The sequence below is a fragment of the Culicoides brevitarsis genome, chromosome 1, assembly GCF_036172545.1.
Source record: "Culicoides brevitarsis isolate CSIRO-B50_1 chromosome 1, AGI_CSIRO_Cbre_v1, whole genome shotgun sequence".
NCBI classification, from domain to species: Eukaryota; Metazoa; Arthropoda; class Insecta; order Diptera; family Ceratopogonidae; genus Culicoides; species Culicoides brevitarsis.
In genome coordinates, this window is record NC_087085.1 from 20982035 (window position 1) to 21002307 (window position 20273).

The window sequence follows — 20273 nt, forward strand, 5'->3', positions numbered from 1 at the left end:
AATTTCTAATGATTAAAATATTATCATACATGTCCACACAAACCAATAAAATAGGAAAAAAAATTTCTACATGTCCATTAACTGACATGTAAAACTAAAAAACTATCATATTTGTTGTGTGCTTCGACTTACAACTCACTTCATCGATGCACACGTTAAACTCACCTCAATCCGTACTCAAAGGGGAGCCGTTTCACATATAAAATAATAATAATCGCCAGACAGTGAAAGCCACGTCAGGCTAAATATTTGAGTAGTCTGTGTCGTGGTGCCAGAAATAACGAAGCACAACGCATTTTGAAGTTACTTATGTATACTTAAAATACCAATTTAGGGGTTCGGGGTAATTATGTGGTATTAGGTGTCTTCAGTGACAGGAATAGGACAAAACTAACTTTAACATTATCCATAATTGACAAATTACTAATGAATTTTTGATTAGCCACGAAAGCGACATTTGGTCGCGTTCGTAAATATATTGAGTTATTCCGGGATTTTGACCACAGTTATCATTCCGACATCCAATGGGTCGAATCGAATGACCGACATTCCGACATCAGTTTACTATTTTTTTTCTTCGTGATGAATAATTTAATGCGCGGTGCAATTGCATGTCCACACACGAGAGAAATACACACGAGGTGATAAATTGGCGAGTACCTGCAAGCGTTGCGGAGTAATTAGACCTTCCGGCATCAGTTAAGAATACAAATAAAATCGATAAGAACTGGAAAATTCTACGTTATGATTAAAATTCTTGTAAATTGAAGCGATTGTCGCGATTAGAAAAAAAATTATGGCAAATCAACAGCAAATTAAAAATATCAGATTCGAGTTTAGATTTTTGAGATTGGTTAAAAATTATTTAGTTTGATAAAAACTGTAACAGAATTTTCCGGAAAAATATTTTTTTATGGAATTTTTTATTTTTTTACATTGAAATCGAATTTTCGTGAATTTTTATCATGAGAAGTTTGATTTATTTATTTTTTTTTATAAAATATTTAGGAATTTTTATTTGATGAAAAAATTTCAGTTAAAAATAAATGAAAAAAAATGGAATTACTGAAATTTCGATAAAAATTTTTTTACTTAAAATATTTATTTTTTTTTTGTAATTTTTATAAAATATTATTTAAATATTTGAAATTTATTCATAAAGAAAAAAAAAAGAAATTATTTATTCTTAAAAAGAAAATTAAGAAAAAAAAAATTTAAAAATTATTTTTTTTTTATTAAATTTTGTAAAAATTTATGAATAATTTTACGAAAAAAAAAAATCGTTGCTCGTTTCACGTCCTTTTCTTACCACAAAAACCAACTAATAATTCATCAACAATTTAACAAATAGGTCAACCGAATTACCTCGCATGCCACCAGTTTTCCATTGTCATTCGGGACCCATTAGAGAAAATGACATAAAATTACACCTTTTTTAAATTAATATATTTTTTTTATTTATCGATCTGTCTTGTATTTTACTGTCTGTTGTTTTTATTTAATTCATTCATGACATTTTTGTTTCTTTTTTAATATTTTATATTTATTTTTATGTTTTTTTTTATTTATATTATTTTTTTTCATTTTTATGACTTATTATTAGGTATCAGATTACACTTTAGTTAGGAATTTAATTGAAAAAAAAAATCAAACCAATTTTTTTTTCTTGTAGGATAAATAATTTGTGACTTTTTTAAGAGATTATTTACATTTTTCAGCCGTGACGAACTAATTCAAGAAATCTGGTTTAATGTCCTTTTTAACATGTGCACATGATCAACGAAGCCGTGATTCGAATTTTTTTCTGATTATAAAAAATATATTCTAAATTTCAAGGCAAACAACAGCAAAATTTTGAACAGTTTTTCTTAGTAAAAAAAAGTTTATAAAATATTCAAAGCAACTACTTCTTTTTTTGTTCTCTGTCTGTTTGAATAAGAGTAACGTGAGATAATGGGGGATTAGGTAATTTTGTTCAACTAATATTTTTTTTAGCTGTTACATTAATATTTTTTTTTGTTTAATATTTAGTTTCTACATTTTCTTTTTTATTTTTATTTAATTTTATTGCATAGTATAGTTTTTTGTTTATATAGAAATGTTGTAGCAAATATTTTTTTTTGTATTAACACTGTTGCTTGTTAAAATTTTTGTCTCTATGAAAGTTCATCGGTGGCGTAGATGTAGCCTTGTTGCTGCAAGATATAGAGGCGTTTTTCCACAGCGTCTTTATCTGAAAATATTCAAAAGAAATTTTTTTATTTTTCGAAAATTAAAAAAAAAATATTTCACAAATTATTATAAAATTTAAATTAATTTTTTTAGTTTTTAAAAAAATGTATATAAAAAGAATTTAATATATTTTTTTTTTTCAAAAATTTAAAAAAAAAATAATTTTTAATTTTTTTTTTATTTTAAAATAATTTTTTATATTTTATATTTAATTTTCTTTTTGAATGGAACAAATATATTTGGTAAGAAAATTTAATAAAGAACTAAAAAATAAATAAATTTTTTGGCCATTTTTTTTCATTTAATTTATTTATTTGTTTAATTTATTTGCAAAAGATTTTTATCTAAAAAATAATTTTGAACGATTTCTTACATTTTGACAACAACGTCTTGTCTGATGGATGATTGCACTTCTGCGCAAGTGAATGCAATAATATCTGAGCTGATTGGTATCGTGTGAAACAGTCCTCGGGATTTCCGAATAGTTCGTCAAGGGCTGCTGATTGACACTGAAAATGAAATTTTTCAACATTAAAAAAAAACCTTCGATGCCTTAAAAACAAGAAATTACCATTTGTATTGCGTGATCATACAAAATTTTATCAGCTGTGATGTTACTGGCGTTTGCTTTTTGCAACAAACCAGATCCATTTAATTTTTTAGACTCGCACAGAGTGGCGCGATATTTTGTGTTCATCATTGAAAGAACTAAAAATCACGATAAAAGTTTAATATTTGAAAAAAATTTGAAAATTAATGAAAATTTACCATTTTTGACTGTATTGGAAGGCTTCAAACTGCCCGATTGCAGTTGCTGCGATGCCAAATTCAAGCCAGATTGTAACAAATGCAGTGCTCGCACCAACAAAACGAGTCGTTCAGCCCGTTTGCAGTGTTCGGGGGCATGCGGAGCGATTGGAGGCGCATCCGCTGACATCAATGCCGACAATGGAGCACATCTGGAGTCCGCAACTTCGAGAATGCAGTCCGTGAGAGCCATTACGAAGTTTAGTTTAGCGAGCGTTTCGTTGTGATCGCGCTAAAAAATTAAAATTTTTAAGTGAAATTTTTATTTTTTGGGAAAAAAAACAAAATCTTACATCCAAAAGTGTTTCTGCGGGAAGTTCAGGCGCTCTAAATGTAATTGGATGATCGTCTTGCGATCCCGTTTCGTGCAACAAACTCTGAAATTGCGCATTGTTACCCATTTCGGGTAAGGTGAATGCTCGCGTGTTTAGCGGATGATTGTTGCTCAGCGGATTGTTGTTCTCGCTAATGAGCGTCGGACTACTGAGTGGCGGTAACTTTGACAATGCCGTTGGAAGAATGGGAGAACTGGTGCCCGAATGTCGCAACGGAGATTGATGCGATCCCGGGCTAACTTGCCACTGACAGGGCGGCGGAGGTGTTTCCGATAACGTTTCCGACTGCGAACGACGTCTGTGATGCGGATGTTGTCCCGATGGAGGCGTGCCAATGGCAAACTGCACAGCTGGCGGCGAAATTGAACTGATATCACAATTGCTTCCATTCCGATTTTCGCGATTTGAACGCATGTTGATGGGCTGCGATCGCGGAATTGCATTCGATATGTTCTAAAAAAGCAAGAATTTTCAAAAATTTGGTCGAAAAATCACGAAAATTTCATTACCTTCGGTGGAGATTGCGGTTGTGACATCTTTCGTGAAGCCATTGAGGGCACAGGTCTCGGCTCCGAGATAATTGGTAAACTGCTTGGACGAGTAGGACTTGTTTGAGAGTGAGGCGATGGAGCGGGAACGCGCATTGGCTTGCTCCGTTCGTAATTTCCGCATGCTGGGTCCACCGGAATATTATTGGAGACAATCACAAAGTCGTCTGAGTTGTCGGGACTGCTGTCGACTGACGAGTTATTCTCACTGTTGTTATTTAAAGTTGCCACGCTGTCGTCAATGTCGGTGATTGTTGCCGCTGTGTGTTGAAAAAAAATTATTATAACCAAATTTTACTTAAAAATTGAGGAAATTTCTTACCATTGTTATCATAGACAGGATCTTGCGCAGGACTAGAGCTCTTCTCTGACTCAAATGTTGTAGCAGCCATTGGAAATTCTACAGAAAAAAATTATTAACACCAATTTTTTATCAAAAAAATATCGAATTTTACCAGAATTTGTTGGAGTTTGTGGTCTCTGTAAGAAAGCATGGTTGAAAAATACATCAAAGGCCATCCGTTCTTTAGCATTTCTTCGTAAAAGTCCGTTCAAAAGGTCACACAACTCGATCGATGTTCCCGGAGGAATCCTAAAAAGGAAAAAAAATTAATAAAAATTCAAATTTTTATGAAAATCTCTTACTTTGGCGCTAAATTAGCATTTTTCTCGTAAAACATCTTCAGTTCTTGTGGCGTGTGTGCCTGAAAAGGTGCTTTTCCCGTCAAACATTGGAACACAATGGTACCCAATGACCAAAGATCGGCTTTTGCATCGTACTGCAGGGACATTATCACTTCAGGAGCCTAAAATTAAAAGATTTTTATTAAATTTTTGAAGATTTTTCAACAAAAAAAGTTCTTACCATGTACATTGGGGATCCACAAAGTGTCGCTGCCATATTCCCTTCTTGGAGGAATCTCGCAAAACCGAAATCAGCTAAAAATAAAAGGTATTAGAAACATTAAATTTCATCAAAAAACCGATTCTTACCAATTTTTAGTGTAATTTTCGCCGGAGCTGGCAGCGATTTGCACGTGTGTGACAACAAAATGTTCTGCGGTTTCAAATCTCGATGCACAATACCCTTGACAAAGAGAGCACGCATCGCTCCGGCAAGTTGTATGAGGAATAATCGGATCGTGTCTTCACTCAAAGTCCCTTTAACTGAGAGATAGTCGGCCAAATCACCGCCGTTGCAGTACTAAAAAAGAGGAAAAACCAGAAAATTGATTAGTTCTAGTCGAGAAACGGGAAAAAAATTGATAAAAAAAGACAATCCGGGTCATATCTCATAACAAATCATAAATTTCGACATGCACTGCCTGCATACGGAATGCTGACAACACATTTTTCTCTGCAATAATTTGTACCAGACGTCGTTAAAGAACTCCTATGGTGCATGCATCGCACCCTTTGCTGCTAAATTTCAAGGGTGAGGCAATAAACTTTCACTTTTTTTCTTAGGGAACGACCAAAAAAAGAGTCGATTATGAATAATTGCCGATTTAACATTGACTCCGAACGTAGTTCTACAGAAAATTGGTCGAATTATCGTGTATGGTGCAAAATTATTTACAGACGAATTAACTTCCCTTTTCTTCTTTGTGCCTTTTGTCAAAAGTGCCGAACGTTTCCCAATGTTTTGACGTGATTCAATACACTTTTCGATTTATTTTTATTAAAAAGGGGTGGATTTATTCGCAAAACTCAACAATTCTTCAACACTGTGCCGCATTTCGGCCATTTGAGGCGACTTTTTCGCGACAAACTGTCTGCGCGATGAACTCAATTAACGTCCGTGTGGGTCTGCCGGCCATTCCCAAGCGTAAATACGGAAAATCCTGACCATCTGTCGTCATGACGTTGTGGGCATCCATGTGCATCCACTTGCCGCATGGCACAAATTCACGCAAAAATGCCGCAAATTTGCTGGGTTCGCCTCCGCCGGGACATCCGACGTTTTGAACGTCGACTTTTTCCGAGCTGGTGACTTGATCGGTGTAATATTTCCACAGCGGAAGGCGCCAGACACGATCCCCGGTGTGGATACTGGCGGTTTTGACTTGTTGCCAGAGCTCTTCTGAGTTTGTAAAAATGCCAGTGGCGGTGGGACCGACAGCATCCAGTACGGAATGAGACATGGTACCGATATCCACGATGAATTTCGGGCCAAATGTTTCGGCATAGCAAAGGGCATCAGCGAGAATTAGAGTCGCTTCGTTGTCAGCACTCTCAACTTCGATCGTTTTTCCATTCATAGCAGTCACAATGTCACCTGGCTTCATGGCATTACATCCGATGATGTGTTCGCACAAGGGAATTAACGCCCGAATATTCACCGGTAACTTTAGCGCTGCACAAGCTTTGCATGCCGCAACCACAGAAGCAGCTCCGGTCATGTCGCCTCGCATATCCCGCAATTCCGCATTGGTTTTCTTGCATAAACCGCCACTATCGAAGGTGTTTCCTTGCCCAATCAAGACAATTGGTCGCTCGCTGTGATGCGTCCCGAAGTAACTCAGCTCCAAAAAGATTGGCGGCTCACACGAACCTTTCGCTACCGCAAGATAGGCATTCATTTTTTGACTTTCCGCCCAACTGCGGACCTTAACTTCGACATTTACGCCCGACATGCACAACACTTCGACGATATTTTGCGCAAACAAGGTCGGCGTCATCATGTTAGCCGGCGTTTCTTGCAATTGACGCGCCAAATTTTGCGCATGAGCTTTTTGCAAGCCAATTTTCCAGCCATCCCAGTCGATGTCGACACCGCGTTCGGCCCACATTTCAATTTGTGGGATCGGTAATTGAGATTTTTGCTCCTTGAACTCTTGATTGATCCAAACACCCATGGCGGCACCTTCGGCAGCGGATTCCGCATGCCCAAAACCTTCCACGTAAATTTTACTTGTTTCAATTTCTTGCAATTTTCGAACTCCAGCAGCGGCTGCCATGCGAATTGCTTCTTTTCCCTCGTCGACGACCTCGTATTGGTTGTAGCCGAGACACTCGGAGCCCAAACCGCAAACAGCTACCGCACTGTAAGTCTTATCGAGCGCATAAAATACTCGACATTCGCCGCGTTTGGGCATTGCGCCGCCAATTCGCAACAAATGCAAGAGTTGTCCATTCGTGTAACCCTTAAAAAAGTCAAAAATTTAATTTTTTTTTCAGAAAAAGTCGTTTTTTGATGATACCTCGTTGTATCGCACAGCAGCTGGCGTCAAAAGTCCATCGTCATCGTGGTTATTCTCGTCTGCGTAAACTCCCAAGACAAGTCCATGCGATACTGGAGCCGAGCATTCTTCCGTTCCCGTCAAGCCAGTTCGCAGATTTCGGCGAATTACGTTCAACAAATGCGGTTTTATCGCAAATTTAGTAACAAATCCCAACATTTTTTTAAAAAATTATTTTTAATTAACAAAAAAACGACTTCTAGACAATTTTAAAGACTCGCTTCGAGAACAAAAGAAATAATTTTCAATTGTGACGCAAAATTGCAATGCCAACTATGATGAATTTTCTTTTTGTGAAACGGCACTAAAGCCTAATTAATTTCTGTGTTTCCAATTTTTTTCGGGACAAGTGAAAGAAAAAAGGGAGAGAAACGAAAAAAAGGGGAATAAAAATCCACTTTTTATTGTATGCACTTCACATTTTCAACAAATACAACTTTTATGTCTATATCAAGTGCGTGCAAACGGGATGATATCGATTTACCATTTTCGTTCTTCACTCTACTTCTCGAGAGTTGTTTAATAACATAACAACACGGCGAATCTCTCGCTTTTATCCTGTGCTCGAGCTAGGCAGACATAAAACATGGTAACGGTGTTTATCGTTATAATTAAATCAAAGTGGTTGAAACGAATGCGGAATAGAATATTTCAAGCGAAGTTCAAATATAGAACGAGGAATTGCCTAAATAAATATCGTAAGAGGCAAATTTGGAAGTTTAGTGCAATTTTGAGTGATAAAAAGGAATTATGAGAAATTTCCATTATTTTTAATGAGAAATTTTTTTGAAACAAATTATTTCAAAAGCAAAAAATTCTAATAAATTTAATTTAATTATTTTAATTTAAAAATTAATTTAAATTTACAAAAAAAAATAAATTTAAAAAAATATTTTGGACCAATTTCTATTGAAAATATTTTTAAAAAAAATCGAATTATCGAAAAATAACCGATTTTCATTAAAACGGTTAAAAAGCGGTTATAAAATGTGGTAATATTCTGGTAATTTTTAAAAAGTTACTAAAAATTTAATTTTTGTTCAAGAATTTTTATTGTAAATTAATAAAAATCAATTTTTTTAGACAATTAGGCATCAATAACATAAAATCAGACAAAAACCGTTTAAAATTTTAAAATTACCAGATTTTTTATGAAATACGGTAATGATTTCTGGTAATGTCTGGATTGAGGTTATCAAATTTTTAAGAATTTGAGCTTAAATTGTTCAAAAAATTTTACGAAAAATTTAATTTGACTTTTTTGCTTAAATTGTTCAAAAAATTTTACAAAAATAATTTTCCTTTTTAAAATTATAACTTTTTCGGCAAATTTACCAAATTTTATTTGAATGTGCGGTAAAATCATACAAAAAACCAAAAAAAAAGTGGTAATTTTTCAAAAATATTTCAGATTTTGTTAATTTTTCTTTACTTTTTTCAAAAAAATAATTTTATCTAAAATTATTTTTATGAAAAAAATTTGAAAAATTTATTAATATGCCGAAAATAACTACAAAAACCCCTAAAAATTCAAATAAATTTGAAAAATTGTCATAAAAAAAAAACAATTTTCCCCATACCGAAAACAAAATTTTATCAATTTAAATAAAACCGCACATGCGATATGTAAGAAGATAAATGGATTAACGCAAAGCCTTAGATAAAACAGAATGAATTTGTCTTGTTTCCAGCCTTGTTCACCCCCAAACTTGACTTTCTTCCATTTTTCACTTTATTCATTCGATTTTGATGAATTCCGTCCATATTTCGTTGTTATAAAAAACAAGTTTTAAAAAACGCAGTCCTCCCCCTCAAACATATTTCTGTACCATCCTTTGATCTTTTTTACCTTTCAAAACAAACAATTTCCTACACTTCATATCCTTCAGGATGTTAACGTTTCATATTTATCAATCCCTTTTGTTTATATGTCTTCAATTTTTTAAAACAGACAAGAGCACTCGAAACGTTAACCTTACATAAATATGTCGTGTCACACATTGCAGCAAGGCAAGAAAGAAAGAAAGAAAGACAATCCAGGTGAACAACTTATTTTTTTAAAACATTCGACATTAACGATTTTCATTAAAAATTTAATATAATATTTAAACATGTTTCAACAATGTCAGTTATCACTTTGCATTGTCTTGAGCCTCCATCGTACGGGGAGCGAGACATTTTGAGTGTGTGTGTCAATTATTTATTTAGTACGCGAGGCGAAGATATTTTATTAAATAATACTGCGCGACACTGAAATGACGATGATATAACTTCTTATAGAAGGTAATTAACCTCCTCAGTGCTTGACATTATTTCACTTCAGTTGTATAAAAAAAAAAATTATTATTCTAATATGCAATAGTGTCTGGATAATTTATGCAAATAAAAGTCGAAGTCGCTATTTTTCGTAATTTTTTCTATAAAAATTGTTTGGAAAGGAAGTGTTTCTTTTTTAGTCTATTCTATTTTATTTGAAACGAACAGACTTTTGACCTAGACGATTTTATAATTTTTGTGTCGAATGATGAATGAATCAATGGAAATACATTTTATCGAGCAAAAAAAATTAAAAAGGCTCGAAAATGTGAACGAGGTAAAAAAAAAATAAAAATTAAATAGTTTAAAAAATTGAGATTTTTGAAAAAAAAATTTAAAACTGATAAAATTTAAAATTCTAAAAATTAAAAAAAAAATAAAAAAATTGAAGCAAAAGTTAAAAAAATTAAATAAAAAAAAAATAAATAAAAAAATAAAGTAATTTTTAAAAAATTAGAGTTTTGAGAAAATTTTAAATGTTAAATTAAATAAAATTAAAAGTTTAAAAATTTGAAAAATAAAATAAAATAAGAAAAATCTTCAGAATTATATTGAATTGTAGAATTGAAGATAAAAAAGAAATTATTAAATTAAGAAAAAAAAAATTAAAAATTCTACAAAAATTAAAAAAAATAAATTAAAAAAGGTTGAGACACTGAAAAATAAATAATTAAAAATAATTGGAGAAACATTTTTTACGAATTTTTTGAATGAAAAAAAAAATTGAAAAATTCGACTAAATAAAAAAACAAAAAAAAAAAAATAAAATATAGATTTTTTTTTAAATAATTAAAGAATTTTTTTTTTAATAATTTAAGAAATTTTAAACAGTCAGAAAATAAATAAAAATCTAAAATAAAAACTTTCATTTCAAAAACACGCCTTAATGACTTTATACTTTGAACTCTCAACGCATTATTTTAATCCACAAATCGCTATTGCAAAACATCTCGCACTTACTTGAGTAACTTCATTTGTGATTTTATTTGATTTGAAGATGTTGACACCGAACAAACGTGACAAATTCGTATTTGCGGATCTTATAAAAGATCATGTACCTATCCTCATGCAATATTCTTGTGATTTTAATAAATTCCTATCAAAGTCGTCATAAAATTTATTAGAGGCGAAAAAAAATCAATGAATCGTCCAACGCGATATTGAAATGTGTTATAACGAAAAATTCAAGGAATCAATTTAATCGATAATAATTATTTCGATGTATCTTATTTCATTCATTCCGGTCTAATTTCACTCGTGTTCGAATGTTTATATTATTACGGAGCCCCGTTTTTTCTACTTCACTGTTTTGCTTTGTTATTCACTCATTTCAGTCATAAAAGCACTATTTTCCGTGATTTTTCGTACAACTTACGACTTTAATGTTTTTTTGTCAAAAAATTCTCTCTCTCGTTAAAATCACTCAACTCGTGTCGAAACGAATATAGTTAAAAGGGAATTCTTCCTCATATTTTGCTTGAACAACAACAATAGCTGTAGCCGTACGTCGCGTTCCGTCGATGCAGCGACAAAATTGAGTAACCTTGCTTATGCGGCAGTCGTTATTTACACACTCCGTAAATATAGTTCAGTACGTTATCGTTGTTTGAGCAAGCAATACCTACAAAGTCGTCATCGTCGTCATACGATTTTTTTTTTCAATCCAGTGTTACATGCTGCTTTTTCCTCCAAACATCATCCGAACACACCGAATAACAACAAATAATCGTGTTTTTGTCCGTATCCTAAATTAAATTTTAATATTTTGATGAAATAATCGCGAAAAAGTTCACATATCATCGCAGAGGTAACGATAATTATCGCCGAGAAACCGCAAGTTATTTGTGTAAACAGCAAAAAGCACGCAAAAAAGATAGTTTCATCAGATAATTATGATTATTTCTTCATATCTGTAACATATATATTACTCATTTGATGACAAAATGCTCTTTTCGTGTTAAAAAAAAAAGTTAAAAATTTCAGAATAAATACTCGGAAAAAGTTACAATACACATTCGCTCATTAGTTTATTATTTTTTTTAGTGTTATGATGTATTTCTCGACCGAAAGTGTGCCATTTTTTCGAAACGAGAGAGCGAACAACCGAAAATCGTGTGTAGCACTATAGCTAAAAATAAATAATAACATGACTTAGAAACATTACCACCACTAAAATATATTTTCTCAATAAAAATATTATTTATTATTGAAATAGTGTAAAAAAATTGAGACAATGACATAACAACATTGCAAAAAAAAAGCATAAAATAATAATAAAAAAAATATTGAAAAAAATATTAAAAATATAAAGTGAAACTTTTAATATTATTTATTGAAGCATTAAGCGATTATTTCACTTCCTTCGATATTTTCATGAATAAATATTTAAAAAAAAATATCTAAAAAAAAATTACAAAATTAATGATAAAATATTTAGTTTAAAAAAAATACAAGATAAGATAATTCGTTGTTCAAAAGCGATTAAATCTTAATTAAAAGATAATAAAAAAACGTAAAAAATGCACAAAGTTCAATATTTAAGTGCGGGATTTATATTTTAAATGTTTGTGTCATCGCGTTAAAATGAACTTAACTACTGATAAGAGAGCTCTACATTTAACATTAATAATAAAATATTAAACAAATACAAGTTTGTTAAACAAAGAATTAGCTAAAAAATATAAAATTATACATTATTATCAACAGAATCAACAAAATATGAGGAAAAATGTGCAACTTGGAGTATTTTGTGGCGGCATTCTCACCTGTAGTACTGATAAATTTTCGTGAACAAAGGACGTGTTGTATTAAAAATTAGAAGAAAAAAAATATTTTAATGATAAGAATCAAAAAGACGTAATTAAAAAGGAAACATCTGCTCCCCAGAAAAAATTACAAAAAAAAGTTTTTGTAAAATAAAATAAAAGGTGAAACAAAGTAAAAAGGAAGTTCAATATTGAACGAACAGAAGAGAAAATAAAGAAAAGGACGAAAGAATGCATTTTCATCACAAAATAATTGGATTTAGTTTATTTTATTTAATAGTTGTAAGGTGAGTCGATTGAATAACAACATCTGTTCCATATAATGACGAGTGACGAGTCGATTCAAGGCAAATGTCCAAAGGGTGATTTCGATAATAACTTTTAATTCAATATAATCATTGAACTTTCATTATCTTATCATCAAATGAACATGAGTGGTGACGAAAAAAAATTAAATTTTTGAATTAATCACTGTTCGGAATCAATTTCTAACCGAAAGTTCATCGCACTCTCCCAATGTCCGTCCATTTAAATTTCAAAAATCATTCCTTTCATTTATTTATTCATTTATTGAACAATTCTCGATGTCGTTCTATCGACATTTTGAATGCCACATTGTTCATTTATCATTTCTCGAACGCAATTGATGTCATTTAACCAAACTCCCACTGAATTTTATTCAATTTTTTTCTAACTGGGTGTCAAAATTCCCATTTCTAATAGATTTCTGATGATTTCTCACATTTTTTTCATGGTTTCATGATCAATCAACACCCGAAATGCCGAAAAATTAATCATTAAGGGACACTTTTGGCAGTAATTTTGTAAATTTTATCGTAAAATGGTCGTTTTTCGATCGTTGCCGGACATGTAAGAGGGAGAGAAATGTTCATGACAGCCAACAACGATGCCGTGAGAGCTCAACAATGAAAGATGACAACAATTTAAAGGACAATTAAATGCACATGTCTGTCGCGCGTCGGAAATTCAAGTATGAATCGACCGAACGCGATGACGCGAGTTGAAAAAAAACCTGAATTAATTACGAGAGACGCATTCATTTGTCTAATTAACGCGAATTTGCTGTCATTTCACGTACGTAAGCCGCTTTTCTTTCGTAATCGCACAACAAAAGAAGATAAAATATTGATTTTTTTCTACGAAATTCGGACTTTGGAGCACACATCTGCAAGTAATAATGGTGGAAATAATAACCCAACCCTCGGAAATTGCTACTAAATGAAGGAAAATGTAATGCAATGACGGCTAATTATGTGAATCACTCACAACACGCACGTCGCACACACGAATTTTTCTTCCATTCTTATCGCTTTTTTGTTATTTTTCCTCATTTTTCGTCATTTCCTCTGGTTTTCTTCAACTTTCGGTCGGTCACTAGCTGCAGGGATACAAATTTCGTGCTCAGGTTAGAAAAAAAATAACAACTAAAAATAAACAAACTGCTATCAATATTTTTTTTTGTTTGAAATGTAAAACTTTTCATTCCCGTGGGACGGTGAACGACGACTCGACGTGTGTGTGTCTCATGTTTCTTTTGACGTTTTTTCTGTACAAAGTGCTTATTATGCTTACATTGTTCGGAAAAACGGGGGAATCGAGTAAAGTGAGTGTCAAGTGTGTTTGCTTTTTATTATATTTTTATTATTAATGTCCCCGTCATAAAATGAAAAAAGGCATTTTTCTGTTATTATTGATATTTTAATGATGATATCTTTCGCTCGTCAATGCCGTTAATGGATTGTGCGAAGAGAGGAAGTACGATTCTAAATTGAGTCGTGGAAATTTTATTGAATTTTAAATGTTAAATTTTATTTTTAGTTTTTATGAAAGAATTTTTTAATGAAAAACGATTATTTTTTCACTAAATTGTTGGAAATTTTTAAATTTTGGAAGAATTTTGAATGAAAAATAATTTCTGAAGCAAGATTTTCATTAAAAATTTTAATATTTTTTAAATAAAAAATTAAAAATTCCAGAAAAAATTATTTTTTGAACAAAATTTAGCACTTTTTAGAATCAAAAACTAATCAATTATTAAAAACGTGAATTATTTTTTTTTAAATTATAAATTTTATACCATTTTTACAATTCAAAAGAATTTTAGGCTCAATGAAAGCATTTTTATGTCACCTTAAAACAAAAATTATAATTTTTTTTACTAAAATCTAAAAAATTTTGACGAAACATTAAAAATTTTCCAAAAACTATACAATTATAAGCGATTTTTTGATCAAAAAAATTTTTTTATAATTAAATTTTAGAGCTTGCAATCAATTTTTAAATTTTGGAGTAAAATTTTTAACTTTTACTACAAAAAAATCATAATTTTTCGTATTTTTAAGTAATTTTCATTTATTTTTCGAGATCAAAACGTAAATTTTTTAAATTTCGATAAAGTGTCGTATTAAAAATCGCCTGACAAAGCGCATTCCATCACAAATTCCCCGTAACAAGTGCCCTTATTTACTCTGTCGTGTGTCGTCTAGACTAATTACATGTCTATCAACGACCTCCACTGCAAACAATCAACAGCTAAAACAGAAAATGACACTTTTAGCAACTAATTTCCCATTCAAAGGTCAATGTCTCTCGACTCTACGTGCAAAAATAGAGATTTTTCTCGCGAATTCCAACAAGGAAGCATTTCAATTGTTCTAAAATAGCAAAAAAAAAGTTAACTCGCTGCAACGATTTTTAATTATTATCATTATCTCGCTGCTGAGATGAGATACTCTCTCGTTGCTGCAAAATAAATCAAATAACGCACGACTAAAGGCCACTTTTGTTATTTACGTCTTTTCAATATTTTTCTGTGTATCTACTTATAACAAATAATTGGCAATCTACAGTGTGACGCGGGCTCGTCATATCACTCGTCACTCGAAAAACAAATATATGGGTTAAATAAATTCAATTGAAGGTCATCAATCTTGATAAAAAATTACAATTAAACGATTATCAATAAAATTCTTTTTGATTTTCTTTGCAGTCGCTTGGCGAGGACGGCAGACTCGGACGTGCTGAACGAATATGGCGAGTACGAGGACGAAGAAGAGGAGCTGCAGACCACAAATGACGATTATCGGCAGGTAGAACCGACTTTTGTGGAGACGCCGCACAAGCGAAAACCGGAAATGCCGTCATCTGGAGACATTTCCTGCCCGACGGAGTGTTTTTGCACGCAAAACTCGCACTTTTTCGTCAATTGCTCAAATCGTGACCTCACGCAGATACCAAAAAACCTACCAAAAATCGTCTATGAGATAGATTTAAGCTACAACAACATCACCACGCTCGACGTCGACTCGTTCGTGAGTTTGTCGCGACTGTACAAAATCAATCTCGCCAATAATCAGATAGAGGATGTCGAGAGACTCGCCTTTCGTGATCTAGAAAATTTACGAATAATAGATTTGACCAATAACACGCTCACGCAGATACAGCCGGAGACGTTTAATGAGGCACGGAAGCTGGAGCAACTTTGGTTAGCGGGAAATCCGATCGAGATGCCGAACATTGGGCCGTTTTTGGATCAAAAAGGACTGAAATTACTCGATTTGGAGAACTGCAACTTGACGAATAGTGATTTGCAAGCTGAATTGTTCAAGCCTCTTGTGGTGCTAAAGTCACTTAATTTGATGAATAATTTCTTTGAAGGGGTAAGAAATTAATTTTTTGTGATTTTTTATACTAAAATTGAACTTTTCATCAGAACATCAACACAAAAACATTCGCTCCGCTGGAAAATTTGGCCAAATTACGGATTCCAGAGGTGTCGGAATGGTCAATTAAGGAGCTTTGCGTATACTTGAAAGCCATCGACGTCATTGAAGTAGCCGGAAAATACATGATCAGCTGTTATGAGTTGTCCGTGGGATTATCCTTTGAAGAAAGTATCATTCAGACGTCGACTCATTCGACGATTGTGAGACATTATGATGACGGTAAGTGATAAAATTTAATTTTTTTATTTCTAAAAATCACTAAAAATCTTAATATTTTTAGATATGGGAATAAATGACGTCCTTACTGATGACGATGAGCCTGAAGTGCAACAAAAAGACACTCCCTCGAACGATTCAAGGCCCCAAATGAATGACACAGACATCCAAAATAAGGTTATCACGACACGCGAAAACGGATTAGGGACACAGGAACAACATGTCGACACAGAAAATGACACAAACGATCAAGACGTCACCGAAAGAAAGACTTTTGGTGAAAGATTTAACCTTGCAGACATTCCTCAAGAAGTTATTAACCAAATTTTGATAGGTAAAAATTCAATTTTTCGTTTTTTTATGAAATTTTACTAATAATTTTTTTGCATTTTAGGCCTCATTCTATTGATTCTCCTGTCAATAATCATCAGTATCGTGTTCAGACGAGATTGTTGCGGCATCAAGACCAAATTGTGTCGAACACGGAGACCGCGACACCCAACGGACCAAGTCAGACCGATACCTGAAGAAGTTCCCCTGAACAAAATTACGACATCGACGTAACTTTTCTGCCAATATTCCTTAACGTATATAAATATTTGTATAGATTTTCACTCAAAAGTACTAAATTATTGATAGATTAAGGAGCTAAGCGGACGGAAATTAATTAAATAATTTGAAAAGTTTCGAAAAGTATTATTCCCTTGAAATTTCTGTTACTTAAAAAAAGGGGTTTTCAAAAGGGATACAACGAACAAAAAATTTCTTTTTTTTTTTGTATACAAAATTAGCTGTTATGACTCTAGTTAGTGGTTACTGTATTTATTATAATTATTTGTCCTTTATATTCATAAAAAAAATATGTCTCGATAAGTTTGATACCAATTTTGTAGGAATAAAAATTATTAGCAATGTAGGAAGACATAGAATCAAAATCCTAGTGAAATATTAAAATATGAAATAAATAAAGAAAAATATGGAAAATTTTAAATGCGTTTCCTTTTTGTTAAGCAGTGAATGGTTTGTTCACTAAAAACTTTTTTTTCGCATGATGCAAGAATACTTTTTTATGACTTTTTGTAGTCTGGAAGGAGCCTGAGTACAATTTACAACCATTCTGTGATGGAATTTTTCTGTTGAAATTTAATGTGTTCCTCATGAAAAAAAAATATTTTTAAATGTTAGAAAGCTTAAAAGGTAAGAAAATTAAATTATTTTCTCACAAATTATGATAAAAATCAGATTTTTGATGATTTTTTTTAAATTTTCGGTAAATTTAAAAACGATTTTTTTCTTTTACATCAGAAAATTATTAGCTTTGGGTACAAAAATTTGCCGAAGCAAAAAAAAAATTAGTATCTCAAAACCAATTTTTGAAGTTTTTGGTCCAAAATTAATAAAAAACTGTAGATTTTTTTGAAAAAATTGTGAAAGATTTTTGAAAAAAAAAATATAAATTAAATATAATTCAACAGAAAAGATTTGTCTATAAAAATTTCCATAAAAAAATATCTTATTGCAAAATCAATTAATTTTATTAGTAAATATTTCTTAAAGATTAAGGCAGAAATCATAACTCGAATGAAATTTATGAAAAGCAAAATTTAAAAAAATATATTTGTAAACCAATTTAGTTTTTCTATGAATTTTTAATGAAAGATTTATAGAAAACTCTAAGAACTAATGAAAAATTGGAAGGCTTGAAAATGCAAAAATAATATTTTCGTTGAATTTCGTTCACTTTTGAACAAAAATAAAAATTGAAGTATTCTGTTGATCTTCTAAAATGGCAATGATAGAGATTTTTCTATAATTTTTTTATCAAGGTACCAATTTTTAAGAGTAATTTTTTGAACATTTTTAGCTTGAAATCAAAAAAAAATGTAAAAAGAACGTTTTAATGAGATTGATAAAATTTTTGACCAAAATATTCAAAATTTGACTTTTGATTTACTTCTCATTATTTTGAAATATAAATAAAAATTAATTTCATCCCAAAAAATTACAAATTATCTTGATATTACACATTTTTTTTTTACAAAAATCTATTTAATTAATGACATAAAAACCAAAATTTCTAGTTAAACTTTTAAGATTTCAAGAATTAAGACCAAAATCCGCATCTTAATTAACATTCGGGTCTTGCAAATCTTTAATTCCCCAACAAAGTTTCGTTTTCTTCAATATTACATCAACATCCAACAATTACACGCAAGTTCGTTACTTAATTAAGGGCGTCATTATCTATTTCCACTTCATCGAACACCAAACTGACATCATTCAGCAGCTTGAAGTTTATTGCCAATCGTCAAGTTTTCATTGAATTTCTTTTCAATTGCACCAATGTTCTCTTTTTATTGGATAAATTTGCATAAAATACGTCATTTTAATCCAAGGATAACTTTTTTTACGATGGATATTGACAAAATAACAACAAACAAACAGAAAAAAAATCAATAAAAGTAACAAACCACACGTGGAGGCACGAAATTGTCTCTCGGATTGTCTTTTTCTTCAAATACCAAAAAAATATTCCCACACAACGAAATTTATGTAAATGACTTACCTCCATAACGAGAAAAACATTGTGTTGTGATTCCTTGCAGTCGAGCAGTGCCACGACATTTTCATGATGCAGCTCCGTGAGTTCCTTCAAGATTTTGATTTCCTTGCCGAGGAGATTCTGCGACTTGGCCAAACTCTTTTTGGTAATACTTTTGATGGCAACGGGGAAGTTTGTCTTCTGCGGAGAAAAAAAATAAATAAAAAAAATTACAGATCACTCAACAAAAACTGATAATTTCATCATTTTTCTCGTATGTGCATTTTACGTGCAAAAGTGTGTCACGACTGATAAGTTTTTTTCCGTACAAAAATCAAAAAGCGATTTGAGAGCGATATGTAAATATAAATTCCAAACTAATGTAGACAACTGGTCTACATTGTAATGAATTTTACACGCGTTCAACTTGAAACGAGGCGATTAGATGCGGAAACAACGTTTAATTAGATCAACTTGCCTTGCGATGTCTGCCTTTGAAGACAACAGCAAAGGCTCCATGTCCGATCAAATCTTTGCTGTTGTACTCGAAATCACCGACAATTTCCATTTTTTCACTTTTATTTTATTTTCTTCACTTAATTCAATTATTTCAGGATTATTTCGATTAAATATTTTTTTTCTTATTTTCTCTAAACGACGAACATTTAAAGCGAAATTACAACACAGATGAAGCAGCAACGAAACATTTCGTGCAATATTTTCTTGTTATTATACTTTTTTTGCCTTATATTTCTACACAAAAACGCAATTTCTTTTGTTCTCTGGTGCCCGATGAACGTTCATCATCATCATCTACATCGCTTTAGAGCAAATTTAGAGCACTTTCATCACGTAAGCGGGACCACGGGCGAGAGAAAATGCGATAAAAAAAAAGTAAAATTCTAATGACGGATTGTTGTGCACAAACTACTTTTCTCGAATCGATTTTTCCGTCGTAGATAGAAGGAAAATTTTTTTCTCGGGTAATGTCGCACGGATTTTCCGTCGTAACACGTTCCGAAAACGGAAAAACTGGATGTCGCACGGACTATTGCACTAATTGGTGTCTGTTGGATGCGTTCTTAGCAGTTAAAGGAAATTATTATGGCAATTTAATTCGAATTTTCATTATTTTTGACTTCACTCTATTGCGTTTGTTTTTTTCTTTTTATTGCCCAGCGCACAATTGGAAGTTTGCTCCGGCTGTGCCTTGGGTCACGAATTATCACTTTCATTCGTCTCAGATGTTTTGACTACTGTGATCCAGCGAAGAAAACACTGGGTGTTGGTTCTGATCGCCGGAACACAGTAATTTTCAAAAAACAAAATCCGTTGGTGGAAATTGGAGGAAATTTGTGAAAAATTCGTGGAAAATCGGAAAAATTGGTGAAAAACTTGAAAATATTAAAATTTTTTTAGGCTCATAAGGATCTCGAGATTAACGTAAAAAAAAAAATTTCTTTCAGGAAAATTCGGAAAATGTCAGAAAACTGTAAAATCTATAATATTAAATTTTTTTTTCAT

The 20273-nt window shown here is 31.8% G+C and overlaps 3 protein-coding genes across 3 annotated transcripts; 1 reads left to right on the plus strand and 2 right to left on the minus strand.

Moving 5' to 3' along the window:
• Positions 1 to 1483: 1483 nt before the first annotated feature.
• On the minus strand, positions 1484 to 19933 carry LOC134837078 (serine/threonine-protein kinase ULK2). Its single transcript, XM_063852392.1, has 13 exons — positions 19228 to 19933; positions 18774 to 18950; positions 4916 to 5126; positions 4788 to 4861; positions 4568 to 4728; positions 4378 to 4514; positions 4245 to 4322; positions 3884 to 4182; positions 3333 to 3827; positions 3001 to 3271; positions 2804 to 2940; positions 2606 to 2741; positions 1484 to 2233 (listed from the first exon to the last, which is right to left on the minus strand). The coding sequence occupies exons 1-13, from the start codon at positions 19315 to 19317 to the stop codon at positions 2157 to 2159; spliced, it is 2343 nt and encodes a 780-aa protein (XP_063708462.1). The 5' UTR covers positions 19318 to 19933; the 3' UTR covers positions 1484 to 2156.
• LOC134828041 (cytosol aminopeptidase-like) lies at positions 5431 to 7323 on the minus strand. The gene is made up of 2 exons (XM_063840987.1): positions 7126 to 7323; positions 5431 to 7068 (listed from the first exon to the last, which is right to left on the minus strand). Exons 1-2 carry the CDS (start codon positions 7321 to 7323, stop codon positions 5644 to 5646), a joined length of 1623 nt encoding a protein of 540 aa, XP_063697057.1. The 3' UTR covers positions 5431 to 5643.
• Positions 10566 to 17322, plus strand: LOC134831197 (chaoptin). Its single transcript, XM_063844865.1, has 6 exons — positions 10566 to 11287; positions 12187 to 12532; positions 15256 to 15925; positions 15979 to 16210; positions 16272 to 16541; positions 16602 to 17322. The coding sequence occupies exons 2-6, from the start codon at positions 12477 to 12479 to the stop codon at positions 16769 to 16771; spliced, it is 1398 nt and encodes a 465-aa protein (XP_063700935.1). The 5' UTR covers positions 10566 to 11287; positions 12187 to 12476; the 3' UTR covers positions 16772 to 17322.
• Positions 19934 to 20273: the final 340 nt, after the last annotated feature.

Excerpts from the sequence above, each read along its gene's own strand:
- LOC134828041 (XM_063840987.1), bottom strand. The coding sequence starts at position 7,323 with ATGTTGGGATTTGTTACTAAATTTGCGATAAAACCGCATTTGTTGAAC. Across the intron at positions 7,069-7,125 it reads CTGCTGTGCGATACAACGAG|GGTTACACGAATGGACAACT; the intron begins GTATCATCAAAA and ends GACTTTTTTAAG.
- LOC134831197 (XM_063844865.1), top strand. The coding sequence starts at position 12,477 with ATGCATTTTCATCACAAAATAATTGGATTTAGTTTATTTTATTTAATA. Across the intron at positions 15,926-15,978 it reads TGAATAATTTCTTTGAAGGG|AACATCAACACAAAAACATT; the intron begins GTAAGAAATTAA and ends ACTTTTCATCAG. Across the intron at positions 16,542-16,601 it reads TATTAACCAAATTTTGATAG|GCCTCATTCTATTGATTCTC; the intron begins GTAAAAATTCAA and ends TTTGCATTTTAG.
- LOC134837078 (XM_063852392.1), bottom strand. The coding sequence starts at position 19,317 with ATGGAAATTGTCGGTGATTTCGAGTACAACAGCAAAGATTTGATCGGA. Across the intron at positions 4,323-4,377 it reads ACAAACTCCAACAAATTCTG|AATTTCCAATGGCTGCTACA; the intron begins GTAAAATTCGAT and ends TTTTTTCTGTAG. Across the intron at positions 3,828-3,883 it reads AACCGCAATCTCCACCGAAG|AACATATCGAATGCAATTCC; the intron begins GTAATGAAATTT and ends TTGCTTTTTTAG.